General features: G+C 34.5%; 1 protein-coding gene across 5 annotated transcripts in view; it reads right to left on the reverse strand.

The window, feature by feature from the left end:
- LOC106667156 (sodium/potassium-transporting ATPase subunit alpha) overlaps positions 1-14,889 on the reverse strand; it is a 62,610-nt gene that overhangs the window by 23,522 nt on the left and 24,199 nt on the right. The window contains exon 1 of one of the 5 annotated variants that reach the window (XM_014394883.2): positions 1,201-1,481. The exons of 2 other annotated variants lie outside the window; for them this stretch is intronic. In XM_014394883.2, coding sequence (XP_014250369.1) covers positions 1,201-1,230 — 30 coding nt within the window. In that variant the 5' untranslated portion in view covers positions 1,231-1,481. Of the gene's footprint in view, positions 1-1,200; positions 1,482-14,889 lie in introns of those variants that run through there. 2 more of the 5 variants (XM_014394882.2, XM_014394885.2) reach the window with 2 other exon arrangements.

Here is a 14,889-nt window from a genome sequence, read left to right on the forward strand (position 1 = left end):
CGAAAAAAGTTAAAATACAAAATGAAACGAAAGTTAAATATAAAAATACTAGATTCTTCTGTTAATTTGACAAATTAAGAAAAATATAAAATTGGTTATACAAAATACCAAATTAAAATAATTTTTCCGTAAAAATTAACCTTTTTTTACTTCAAATAACCTAATTTAATTTCAAATTAGTCTTTTTATTTCAAATTAATCTTTATTAACTTAAAATTATCGTTTTTTAAACTTCAAATATACCCTTTTTTATTTAACTTTAAATGGGCCTTTTTTCAACTTCAAATTAAGCATTTTTTGTACGAGAAGTGGATTGATTTGAGCCGAAATAAACAAAAAAGTAACTTCATAAGGTAAATAAAAATAGTATCTTTTTGTTAAGGCTTTGGTTGAGATCAAACAGCATAATTAATTTAAATAATTAATACGGTCAATTATGACTCTTAAACATATGTATATGGATTAATACGAAAAAAGTAACATTGACATATTGAATGAAGAGAGTTTAAACAAATTTGACAAAATCTGGTTGGAAGGAAAACACTTTGTTTTATTATTATAAAGCTTTATAAATGACCGGTTGGAAAAAAGTTAAAATGTGTGTAGGTCAAATCCAGGGTGGAAACGCGCAAGGGGACTTAGCCGAAAGCCCCCAAAATGACACATACCCTGTATCAAGCCCGTCTGGAAGGGCAAGATTACAATGTTACAATTCGGCTGAGGAAAAAAGAAAGAAAAAATAAATAAATAAAAAGAAAGAAAAAAAAGGAAGTCACCGAGACGACGAGTGGGCGTAAATAAATTGGGCCGTTTCGAGACCAGGGAGAATTTTTAGCCGCAACTGAAGCGCGCCTTCAAATCAAGCTTGGCCGGATATCAATTGTACGAGCCGGTATCCGCCGCAGCATCGATTTTATTAGATTTTTTGTTTTCTTTAGGCTGACAAAAAAATTCCAAGTTTGTAAATCCTACAAGCGATCTTGATATGAAGGAGTAAGAGAGAGAGAGAGAAAGAGAAAAAAATAAGAAAAAAGAGGCCCTATGAATAGACTAGTTCTAGTACGATTTAGCTGGCTCGGAGGCAAGGAGAGGAAAAAAAATTAAACCGGGCTGATTTGAAAAAAATCGAATATCTAAACCAGGGGTAAAAGGGAATTTGTAAAGAATCTATAAATATGTATAAAAGGAAACGTGAAATACCTCATCGTTATCCTCCGTGAGCTGGTTCATTGTGTGGTGGAGGTCCGACAGCCTCACTCGCAGAGCAGCGACTAAACTCGCTTTGATTTAGAATGCGATCCACTCCCAAGGCCTTTCGCGCAACTAACTAACGGTGATAGGACGAATTACCCGTTTGACACTCCGTCCCTTCTTAGACGTGATGAAGGTGGGGTGAGTATGGGTATGAATCTTTCCAAATCATAGTTCTTATTCTCGGTTTGTCGTTTTCAACGATACCGGATTTCGAGCAATTAAACCCTCGTCATCAGATTGAAGTAGTCACAAACACGTCTCTCGACATGAATTGTTAGATCGATCGGCGATATCGGCGGGTTCACTTATACAATTCATGTCGAGTGACGTATTTGTGACTCCTTCAAGCTGATGATGGGCATTAATGCTTGAAAACCGAATAAGTGAAAAAAAAAATCTGCGAGTAAGAAATGTATTTTGGTCAGATTCCGTCTCTTCTTCTCCTACGATAATAGGACAAATTCGAGAATTTTACAACACATTTGAACACACTTTTTGGAATTTTTTTGGACGCGAGTGGCCTGCGGCTCGTCTGCGAGAACCGGTCACGATCGCCATCTTGGAACAACTCCGCTGATCAATAAACGCGGTTACGAAAATGAAACGCCTCTTATTCAATGCACTTGGCCGACGGAGTGGGGGCGTCGCCTGACGAGGAAATTGCAATTAATTATTTTTTCCCACTTAACATTCGGCACACGTATTTTGTCATTTCTGACTAAATTTTGCCCATTTACAATGGCCGGAGTGGCACGGTTCCACGATAAAAACCCTCCGCCTCCACCTACTACCCGTGGGTCGATTAGCCAGTCTGGTCTTTTAATCTTACACAAATGTATTGTACGTTAAATAAAATTTAACGACAAATATTGACAGACCCACTCTTGTCCATTTGATAGGCGAGGGGTGAGGAGGGGTTATCTGGAGAGAGAGAGAGAGAGAGAGAGAGAGAGAGAGAGAGAGAGAGAGAGAAAATTCTGTATTTATTTTTTTAAAAATGCATATAGCTTTCTTCCATCAAAATTAACTCTTTTAACTTCAAATTAATCGTTTCTCTAAAGCAATAAATTTGCTAATTTTTTTAAATAAAAAATAATTCGGCTTTTAGAAGATTGAACATTACAGTTACAGTTAAAATTTATATACAATTAAATGTAAAAATTCAGAAATTAAAAACAAAAACAAATTAGATCTTAATATAAAACATGAACCGCATAAAAAATATAATATATACTTATTCCTACCAAACTAATCTTTTTAATATCTAATTATTCTTTTTAACCTGAACAAGGTTAATTTGAAGTTAAAAATGTCAAATTGAAGTTAAAAGGGTTATTTTGAAATTAAAAAGGGTTAATTTAAAGATTATTTAGAGGTCGTGAGGTGCGGTCTGGTGTGATATAGTTTGGAAAAACATTTTCTTTATCATGCCTATGTTTCGATCTTTATTGAGATCATCTTCAGGGCTCAAAGTGTGTGTTTTCTGTGTAGATGTCACGGCTATGTGACGTGCGAGAGTGTTCTGTTAATTTCGGTTAATTTAAAGTTAAAAAAGGGTTAATTTGAAATTAAAAAATGTTAATTTTAAATTTAAAATGGTTAATTTAATTTAAAGTTAAACAGAGTTAGTTTGAAATTATAAAAAGTTAATTTGAAGTTAAAAGGGTATTTTGACGGAAAAAACCTATATACCTATATCGCTAGGTCTCTCTTCTTTTTGGGAAATTGATTACATCTTTCCAACATTCATCGTTTAGGTAGTCTACAAATTCACTCATCCATTCCACAAATTCAAAATTACTATTGTCCCTTTTTAGCGAACAATTTAGCGAATTTCTCCTTTCCAACCCTACCATTAAAATGCTTGACCAAATATAATTGATGAGTGTGATAGCTACATACGTTATATGAATACAGCGTCTAGATGAATATTATTATAACGCTATTTGTTACTTTCGCAGGTTCTCAAAAATCTTTATTTTTTGATTAGCCAACTTACGTTTAAGATTTATTGTATTCGCAAATCCAACTCAAACCCTTGACTGTAATAATCTCATTAATGTAAATTTAAGTAATTCTTATTGATTAATTTTACTCTAAAAACCCTTATTCTTGGACACAGAAGTATTATTCGGAACCTGTAAGCGAACTTGGAAGTGTTACTCCTTATGAACTTCTCCATGAATTGACTGGAACCTCTCTATTCTCGCAGACTTAACATTGACCTTCGTCTACGAATTGTTGCATAACCTTATTGACTGTCCTGATCCCATTTAAATTTCCATATTCTTCCTTGTAACACCCGACATCGTCTTACTTTCCCCAAAAAATCGCAAGACAATTGCAATAAATATTCCAATCCCCCGAAGGAAAGACTTAAACTTAATTACTCCGAGGAATATCGAGTACTCTGTGATAGTGTGAATGAATTGTGGTGTGTGAAGTACAGTATTAATCATATACTGGTATGAAGATAAAAGTTACTTAATAAATAAGGGACAAATAATAACCATAAAAAGTAAGAGAATTTATTAGTCAGAACTTATACGTTCTTTAATTTGTAATTCAATCTACGTTTATTAAAAAATAATGAATATCAGATGATAAAAATGTACCGATAGTGCGAGGAGTTATTGTGAAAACACGCTTTCCCAACAAATACTACATTTATTTACAATTTGATCCATAAATCATTTTAGAAATTAAATTTACTTACTCCATGTTTTTTTAAAAATGCGTGAAGATTAAAGTAAAAAAAAAAATGTTTAAATATAAAACCACAACTGCATGCAAATGTGAAAATAACCCAGTCAAAATGTACAAATTAATTACCACGACTATTCAGTACGCAGTATTTCAAAACTAATTGTTATAAACATACAGGAATGACAAAAGGGAAAAGCAACTTTTGTAAAATCTAAAAAAAAAATCTTGGCTCAATTTAATTTAAATTATTTACATTCAGTGCACTTCTATATGTCTACATGTCACAGTCAACCCCTCATCATTTATTATACACATACTCAAATAAAACACAGAACCACAAGACACACAGAATTGAATGAATTGACTTCAGGAATATTCATTCAATATTGTGTGTTTTGTGGTTCTGTGTTTTATTTGAGTGCGTGTATTTATTAGTGCAAAAGATGAGGGTTTGACTGTGAAATATAGAGTCACCGTCACCCCTCCAGTCACTACTGACTGTTTAGCTTCGATGGAGGAATATGTATAAAAGTTCTCCATTGATTCTAACTTAAGTTAGCTTATTAATACCGGAGTTCTTCACCGAGTACCAGAATGAGTGCAATGTATATAGGGGTGTATTTGTTTATGTATTAATTTGTAAGATTGTACTCTGTATTTAGGCTAGATTGCATTTTGCATACGTTCGGGGCTGAAATAACTAGCTGTCGAAAATCCCTGGAACCTAACTCGCTAGGGTCAGCACCTCAGGGAGTGAGTTAAAAAAAAAGTATATGTTGTGTTGGATTCTGGAAAATATACGATGGAAAACACAAAATACAAAACACAAGGTATACAATAGAACATTGTAATGTAAAAGGGATAAAACGTAGATATACACAATAATTAGTAATTACTCGCACAATTGTTTTATAGAACAAAAAATTAATTTAATACGTTAGCTATTTAAATTTAATCACACCACGTTGGACTAATGCTCGGCTTAGCATAATACATAAAAACACAGTTGACATTCATTAGGCACTATTCATTTAAATTGCTTGAGGCCAACTTCAAGTCAAATGTGTCCTTCTGGATTATAAATACACGCGCATTCGAAAGCGCTAACCATGTTATTTCCCAAAGGGAACAAACACGTCATTTGAAAAGCAAATAAAATCCAATTTGAACGTATTTTCATTCAACAATCAGGCTTACGACGAAGTACTTTGTCTGAAAAAAAAAATTATAAATAACATATTTTATCTTGGCATAACTTCATAAGACCGTCAGCATAAGAGACCTTCTTTCGTACAAATCAACTAAAACAATTAACGACAGAATATAATTTATTTAGTATTTTTTATTTATTTTAACGATTTTGTATATCAATTAGCATGAATTTGATTATTTTAAGGATTATAAATCCGTTTACAAAATGGAAAAATTTAGTGTGCCTTAGAAATGAAGTGAAATAAAATTTGGTTCTTGAGGCCATCGTAGTAGTGTAAGGATACGTGGCATGTTCTCACGATGAAAGGGTGTGGTTACGGCTTGGGTAGTAGGGTTAGAATGAATCGAAAGCTGATGTAGAAGTTTCGGAAGAGAGATCGGATCAGCTCGTTGAATGTCGAAGTTGTAGGTAGTGAGGCCAGTGAGGGAGTAAAGAGCTTTGATAATTTATCTGAGTACTTTTGATAGGATTGATGCTTGGATATTGGATGGCAATTATGTCTTGTATAATGTTGGTCAGTTTTGACGTTCAAATCAGATTCCCACCTTAGATGTCTCCGTATTTGTCCAAGTCGTTAAGCTGTCCGTTAAGTCTTGTGTGGGGATTCCTGAATTTAGCCATAAGTATCTGACTTGAGTGGAAGTCCATAACTCTTAAGTAAGTCGGCCGTATATATGGTACACAGTATGTAACAAAAAATTCTATTTTGGGGGACGCCGCTATAACGGTCTGATAATGTTTAAGCTTATAAAGGATGCTGGCTGCCAGACACTTTCAAAAGCCTAGGCCACATCCATCAGATTTTGGACTTTTTAAGAATCCATTTTTGTGGCAAGGTGCTAAGGCCACAGTAGGATTCGGGACCTAGAGAATTCGTACTGGTTCCTTTTTGGTCAATATATCCGCCATCTCATCGCACCAATGTTCAGGGGCCCATGGCAGGGTAGTGGAGGAGGATTGAATGCGTTTTGGTTGGTTTGGCGTAACCCAACAATTCAACTTCGTTTGTCCAAAGTGGCCGCAGTAATGTCTAGTATAAAGTTAGTTCAGTTTTGATTCTCAAAACAAACTGATGTTCGAAAAGATTTCTTAGCTGTCCAAGTCTTCTGTTAAATTGCTGTCTTAAGTCTTGTATGGGATTTCACGTCATTCTGTTGTATAGGTACAGTCCTAAGTGACTTCATGATTTATGGACTAGGACAGTGATATGACTTACGTGGAAATCGATATATCTTTGGTTTCGAAGTATGGTCGTGGTGTCTTGTCCTCTACTTTTTGCACCAGTTTTTGATAAACTCAAGTTGTTCTTAGATGTTATAGGCTGCTTAGAATTCGGGTTAGAGAACTTGCCACACCTCGTACTGAAGCAGCAATACTACGAGCAAGTTTTTGATTCTACCTTTTTAAATTTAAAACCAGTGGAAGCAGAGATTTTTGAAACGAAGTGGTTAGTCAGACTCTCGGTTCGTAGACTTGTGGACACCGCGGTCGCGGGTGTGATTCCCATAGTCTTCAGTACTAGACTTTCCGACCGTGACCCTTCCACAAAAAATTCTCTGATCATTGCTCGTAATCTGCTAATATTTAAGAATTACATAAAGCCATAAAATAAATAAAAGTGTTACACTAAAATGTGTTCCTTTCGCTTTGACTTAAAAAATTTACCATGTATACCAATATATAAAATGTGGGAACTGGTGCTTTAATTAATAATAATAATAAATGAGTTTTGAACTTTTTAATCCAAGAGATTCTTAAATTCTTGAGGGGGAAGAAAAGATATTGCTGGCTGCTAAAATATTCTGTCTTATCTCACATTTTTACATCATTGCCTTTCGAGATAAACGGACCATGTGCAATTCTTAGAATAATAGGTGGAAAATATTGTTCATTTGCTATCATAGATAAGTTTTTCTTATTTTTCCAGCCTGTCATACAAAAAACAACTTGTTCCCTTCTTATTAAAACCTGTAGAATAGGCAGCAGTTTAATAATCACAAAGAAGAGAAAGATGGCATTGAATATTCTTATTTGTACCTTCTGAGATTGATTGTTATAACTTTTATATTATTGTTGATTATTGCCATGGACAAATTTTCCTACAATTTGTAAAATTCTTTTTATTTTTTATTTTATTTTTGGCTGTAGGTTATGCCATTCCGTTTGTCGATTACATCTCGAACTCTTCTGCTTGATTGCATTCCTGGTTTATCACAGCAGTATAGTCATGAAGTTGAACGATCTCACCATCTCCGTCAGTATGTATAGTAGTCAGATGTACAACATGTACGTGTATAGACAAACGTACTTGGACTACTTGTGCCATCCATATCAACTATACTGATGACCTACCTGCACACCCCAATACTATCGCACCACGCAATTTTGTCTTCAAACTCGAATCATAGCCAAGCAACCTCCAACATCCAAGAACATCTTGAGCTTATCGAAGACTGGTGCAAAAAGTGAAGGAACGCTGAATGAAGAAAAATATATTCAGTGTTCACATTGAAAAAAACATTCTTACACCGTACATCAATAACTAACAGATTTAATTGACTTCCATTCGAGTTAAATACTGAAGACTTCACCTAGCCAGCTGACTGTCGTGGGATGCACATAACTTATATCTAAACTAACCTTATAAAAGATTTTACTGCGAAAACAATGGACATGGGAATGGACTTGAAGGGGTCTGCCAAGCCATCCAACACCCAGCACATCCAACCCTTCCAACCAAAAGTCCTGAGACAAATCCTCCAAGCTCTTTACTACGTCTCAACATTCCTTTTGTTTGTCAACGAACTGGTCCGATTCCAAAAGGTTCACATCAACTTCTTGATCCATCCTTATCATACTGTTTGAGCCCTCTTTACACATCCCGCCTTAATCGACGAAGGACTCGAGACTTCCATGTCTCTTAATCGCTTACCCTGAGTGCCAGCATTGGCCGGTTTTTTTATGGCATGGGTGCCTAGATGCAGCACTGGTATTAATGTTAGTGCATGACCGTGTAAAAAACGCAGTGTGATAAAATATGTAATATGTACAAATGGAGGGTTAAAATTAGATGAAACTTAATTCGAGAAAAACTTGAAAATGATGCAATATTGTGCATGCCCATCTAAGTGCATGAAGTAGAAACTTGAAATGAAAAGTCAATATTGACTCAATTTGGACAAGGACGGCACAAAAAAGCAAGGTCACCAGAGCCAGTGTTTAAGCGAAAACATAATTGTTAAAATGCCAATTTTTCTTGAAAAATTGAGAAAATAAAAGGCACAAATACAGCCATCTGAGAGGCATTCTCCAAGCACTGGGAATATCTGATCTATCGGACTAGGACAGCATGACTATGAGAACAACTCTCTCTTGGTCCCAGGGCACACAGTGCTGACAAATTATCGTTCGTTCCTACCCAGACCTACACTGAACCCCACTGTCGAATTTCAAACTGCCTAGCAAGTGACTCAAGTCAACGCACACCTGTTAAAAAAATACTCGAAAATTATAGAAAGCGTAGCCTGAGGTGACAGACTTGCTTCAGTAAAAAAGGAAAAATCATGGGATTATTAAGTACCACTTAACGTATGATTGCAGGGGTCTCGAGCAAATACAATATAATAACAAAGGATCCATCAAGGCAATAGAAGGCAAATAGCTAAATAATCAGCTATAAACGATATGACGAGTGCAATAGTCCTGCTTGATTCGCTGTTCAAAAGGTTATCTAAATAACAAACCTATAACTAGTTCCTATGAAAACGTGAAAGTAATGGTATGAGATGATTTTGCACCGAAGTAGACTGAGACAGTTTGGACGGGCTTTTCTGATCTGTTCTGATGGATCTGACAAAATGAAGATTAGGAAATATCCTGTGAAATGCTGAGCCAAGGAGGAACGGAGAAAGGAGGCAGAGGACCCACAGGAAACATTAATGATCATGAGGTAACTGATGGTATCGCGTTCGGTTAGGTTGGTAACCTCCGCGTCATAGGTCTTTTAGTACTGTTGTATTAGCAGTCAAGAAGTCTTTTAAATTTTAACTTAAATATGGGTTTTTAATGGTGCGAAAGAATGCTTTTCTCAGAACTTTATTGTTCAATCGACAAAAATTATGCTTTTTCTTGTAGGACAGATAGATTATAAATATAAAAAAAATAGTTGTCCTGTTTTTGCGATATTGGCCTTTTCAACACGTGAAAACTTGCTTTTCCCTTGAAAAATCTAGCCTCAATAGAAAATAATTTTATTAAAGAAACGAGAAAATATGATCTTTTTAAGACTGAACTATTCGTTCTGAGTCATAGCAGCCTGTACATTGAATACGCCTGCATAAGCGCAATAAAAATGAACCGTCTCATTTTACTTTGGGGCTTGTCATAGAATGATCGGAATGAACTTTTGAAATACGTTACAACACTTGTTTACCGTCTCAAATTTAGACAGGTAGACAAATAACACAGTTTTCGTTCAATTTAAAAAATAGTTACTGCGAAATGCGATTTTTTTTCTTCAAAATCTGGAACCCCTAGTGCACGGCTGTCATTGTTAGCGCATAGATAATAATAAAATTACGGCCTGAGGCGCATAAGAGGCATAAGTGGCGGTGTGGGCAAGGTCGTGTCGTCCTAGTCGCCTCCAGCTTCCAAAACTGAAGATCTATACGACATAAGCATGAAAATAATCCTAACTCTTCTATCAATATATGTAGTACCGTGGGTTAATTAAAACACAAAGTTCATTCATGAAAGTAAAATTTCGTCGATTTTTTTTTTTGAAAAAAAAAAGAAAAGAAATAGAAGCTAGTTTTATTATGACACGATCTACAATAGAAATTTTCTTATACTGTATTAATTGTTTAAAAAAATAATTATTAATTTCATAAATATAATTACGTATGCACGGCCTTGGGGCCTTACATCGTGTACTCTGGGGTAGCGTGGATAAATTTTGGTATGTGAATGGATTTATTAGCGCGAATGGAGAGGCTTAACATTAATTACGCCGAGAAATATCCAATACTGTTGGGTCGCGTGAATAAAGAATTTCATTAATTTGAAATTAAAACGCGTGAATTTATTAGCGCAAATGTATAGGTTTATCCTTAATTACTCCTATGAATATCGAGTACTGAAGGCTTGTGTGAAAGAATTATGGTGTCTGAACGTAATTTACTAGCGCGAATGGAAAGGATAATTTCCAATTACCAAGGTAATATGGAGTTTTCTGGGATTGTGCCAATACTAACTAGACTGTCATGTTTTATCCTGTTACTGTTTTATGTTTATTTGTGATATTTTATCCACAATTGACGGTACAGAGAGGCTAACAATAGGATAAAGAACGGAGAGAAAAGTCCTAATTGGTCTGATAATAACGTTGCTGGATAAACAGGAAAGAAATTTGTAGGATTAAAGGAGAGAAAGAAAATAAAATAAAAACAAAGAAAGTGAGGAGGTGACCCATGTGGCTAACAAAAACCTATATAAACAATTATTAAACCAAATATATGAAATATTCCAACTCTTGATTTTAAACCTGATGTAATAAATAAATTGTTCGCCCATAAAGAATTCGCGTATACTTCTTTCTAATATAAATACTGATATACAAGGTGTCAGATATTGAAAACAATTAACAACATTAACACTTATTAAGTCATAATTATCTTCGCAGGTCTAAAAAGTCGTTTAGACCAGATTTGTTCTTGAGTTTTTATATTTCATGCAACTCGAATTTTTATGTATTCTATGATGTTACGACACATGAAGTTATCAAGGGGATTACGATGCCTAGTTTACAAGGTGAACAATGCAGCTTTAGATTAATCCAGCAAGGAAAGTTTAGTGCTGGTTTGTTTTTAAATCATTGAATGGACGTGTCTTTTTCTGGATTAATGAAATAAGAATTTTTCTGAAGAAGTTGAAATTGGTCAGATTTTGCTGCCAAATATTTTTTGGTGGCAAATTCCTACTTTTTCTTCTGCTAACCACGTTATGCAATGTCTTCAGTTTGCCTTAAACCTGATGGCATATTTATTATGAAAGACGGGTTATCTCATCATTTATTTAGACACGTGAATAAGAAGTCGTTACTCAAATGTACATCTTGGAAAAATTGACGTAGCCTTCGAGGCATTACAGGGTATAAAAGTAGCAGTTTCAAAACCAAATTGAGCAAAAGGTGACGTACAATGAGGATGGATCGGTTAAGGTTTCGCCTGTGGGAGAGGAAAACCGCTGATTATCGTTACGATCAAATAAATTGACCATTGTATAAGAGGACGGATAACTATTAAAAAAAAACTCGGCATATTCGTGAAAACGACAAATACATAATTAACCGATTCCAGTAGTCATAGGTATAGGGATAAGGGATAAAAGAGGAGGCCACAAGCCCTTTTGCACCTCGACCTGAGTAGACCTGTTGTGCTCCTCTATTTTTTATAAATCACTGGCTAGCTTCAGGTTAACCTTCACACCCTTGCAGGTTCCTTAGTGGAAGATCTTGCTTGCGGCTTTTCCTCTCCTAGTTGCAAGAATTTTACCTACATAGACCCCTCATAAAAACATGACACATGTTCTTTGCGATAAGCTCTTTTTCCTGGAAGAATGCAGTGTTTCTTCTGTTTGTTCTCCTATCCGGTGCATGGCCCTTTTACGGGGGGGGGGGTTGCTCCATCTGGTTTTGGACTGAGGATTCATTTTTGGATGCCCTTTTTTGTCGCAAAGTGCTACGCCACAATAGGGTTGGGGGAGTAGAAAATTCATATTGGCTCTTTTTTTGGCACTCATTACCTCTATGTCCCGATGCCGAGAGACCCAGGCCAGAGCCAGGTCATTGATGTCATTGACCGCCAGGGCTTCCATACTGTGTTCAGTTGGTATAACTTCAGACTGGAAAACTGTAGCGAATTTACCTAAGTTTAAAGTCTTTGGATTCATCTCGAGGATTCCAGCTCCCTTGCCTTTATCCGTTTTTGAACTGTCAGTATATGAAGCGGTCTAAGGTTTAACTCCTCCAAGGTCGCAGTTGGCGTTGTATTGAATCAAGTGACACCGAGGCAAACTTGTCTTTGAGTACCACTTAATAGCCTGATCGCTTTATCCTGCAGTCTTGGTCCACCACACCACAGACCAATATGTCAACATTAGTCACAGGTAGAGTCCCTGTTAAGGGGAGGTTAAGGTCATTCTGTGGTTTAATCCCCAGCTTTTCATAATGGTAAGTCAATATTGACCGCGTTTTCTAGCGATTTTTTTTAATCGGTAAACCATTCGTTTTGCGTCCGATTGTGCCTAAGAATAGAACAGTTACTTTATAGAGAACCCTTTTGTACATCGTGTGCCATTTATAAAGTTGCTACCGTCATCATTCCTCCATGTAGAAATTTTAAAATTTGCCATAATGAGCATGGTAGAAGGGAAAACAATCGTTCAGGACCGGAAGACAATAGGCATTCCTGGTACTATATGCCCACCCATTGTCTCTTGATAGAGGTCGGCAACCTCGACAGGAGTGTCGTTCTGACCTGCTCTCTTCAAAGACCGTGGAGTTTGTCCATAAACATAATGTTCTACCGAGAAAGAAAAACAAACAACATATTTACAACACAACGTTCCATAAAGAATTTCGACTTGCGACATGCTGTAATAACACAACGTATTTAAGGCGGTTGTGAAACAATCAGTTGACATTAATAGTATTTCATACTGTTACGGACCAAGTGACTAATAGGTCATTATTTTTAATGCCCGGCTATTTTCAATAATGACGACAACAGCCTGTTAAACATTGATTTATTTATTATATTCGACCGGACAACATGAAATAGATTTTTCTCTTTTTAAATCACATATCTTTAAGTCATTTATTTTGAACGAATCACTAAAATTTACATTTATGTTGCTTACTAAAAACTAAAGAATGTTGTAAGAATTCAATTTCTGCTACATCTAAATAATAATTAATCAACTATCTAGACTGTAGACACACGATGACAAATCAATGGTGTCAACATGCAATTTCAGATTTTCCATCTTAATTTAGTAACTTTCTAGAGATTTTTTTAAACACAGCCTATGTAATAAAAGGTAGATTTTTATGGGACATCTTCAATAAAAGTTTTATTTATAACTTAAAATTAACCCATTTTTAATTTATATTAAACTTAATTATGAAAATTAATTAATTTAAAATTATATAAAATTAAATAATAGCAAAACAAGTGATTCTTCTTTTAATTTGATTTTTTTAAATATTTAATTTTATATGATTTTTAATTTTAAGTGTAATTAATGTGAGTACCTTCTTTTAAGAGACCAATTATTTTATAGTGTATATTTTTCCAATTCAGGAATTTCCCTTAACGTTTTTACATTCAAACCATTCCCTAGGTTTTTATGTTTTAAAACAGGGCTAGTTTGAAGTTAAAAACTGTTCATTTGAAATTTTAAAGTTATACATACATAAAAAACATGTACATAACATTTTACCTTTTCAAATTAACCTTTTCCCATAAAATCAACCCTTTCTAATTTCAAATTAACAGTTTTTACCTTCAAACGAACTCTTTTTAATTTTAATTCAACAGTTTTTTTACATTAAACTAACCCTTTTTAATTTCAAGTTAAGAGTTTTTTAATTTCAACCTAACCCTTTTTAATTTCAAGTTAACAGTTTTTACCTTCAAACTAACTCTTTTTAATTTTAATTCAACAGTTTTTTTTTACATTAAACTAACCCTTTTTAATTTCAAGTTAAGAGTTTTTTAAATTTCAACCTAACCCTTTTTAATTTCAAGTTAACAGTTTTAACTCCAAATGAATCCATTTTAATTTCATGCAAAACATAACTTTAGGTTCTACTCTTCTTCTGCTTAAGCAGTAAAAAATATAAAAGATTGAATATTTGAGAAGGTGAGAGAAAGAAAGGTCAATTCGATGTGAAAAAGCGTTAATTTGAAATTAAAAAGGTCCATTTTAAGTTAAAAACTGTCAATTAGTAGTAAAAAAGGGTTAATTGAAAGTTAAAAAGTTTTATTTGCTGCCAAAAAGATTTAATTTCAAGTTAAGAACAGTTAATTTGAAATTAAACAGGCTTAACTTGAAATTAAAAAGGTATAATTCGACGGAAAAACCATTCATCCAGATCTTTGGTCCGATTTTGAAGAAGAAATGATTTTAATCATTTGATATATTTTGACACGAAATTCATATTTCCCTGATGTTGTTTAAGAACATCCAGATAATATAGATACGATACGAAAAACCAGATCAAATACGCAATAGATTTCAGAGGCTGTCAAAATCTCAGAAAATGTGTCAAAAGGGGAATTTGAGAACATAGCTGTCTGTACTGCTATTTTAAATTTGGAAATCTAATTAACCCGTGGCCAATGGTTTGCGTTTTCCAGAATTAGTACGAACCTATTATTTCGATTATGTAATTCTCTATGCATAAGATGTCATGACCAGTATGACCGGTGGTAGTGCGACAGGAGGGCGGATCATGAGAGGAAACCGGTTTTATCGATCCCCATAGAACGTTCTAGGACAGAAAAAGCCTTTGGACGTTTAGAGAATAAGTTTTTTTATTTTTCAAATTAAAAAGAATAAAAACCATGTAACCAGCCGCAAGAGTTCAGATCAAACCAATAGACAAAATTTTTATTTGTCCTATTTACAATACAGTTATTTCATATTTTGTTTTG

Source organism: Cimex lectularius, unplaced genomic scaffold (assembly GCF_000648675.2).
Source record: "Cimex lectularius strain Harlan isolate CLEC.00 unplaced genomic scaffold, Clec_2.1 scaffold27, whole genome shotgun sequence".
Taxonomy (NCBI): domain Eukaryota; kingdom Metazoa; phylum Arthropoda; class Insecta; order Hemiptera; family Cimicidae; genus Cimex; species Cimex lectularius.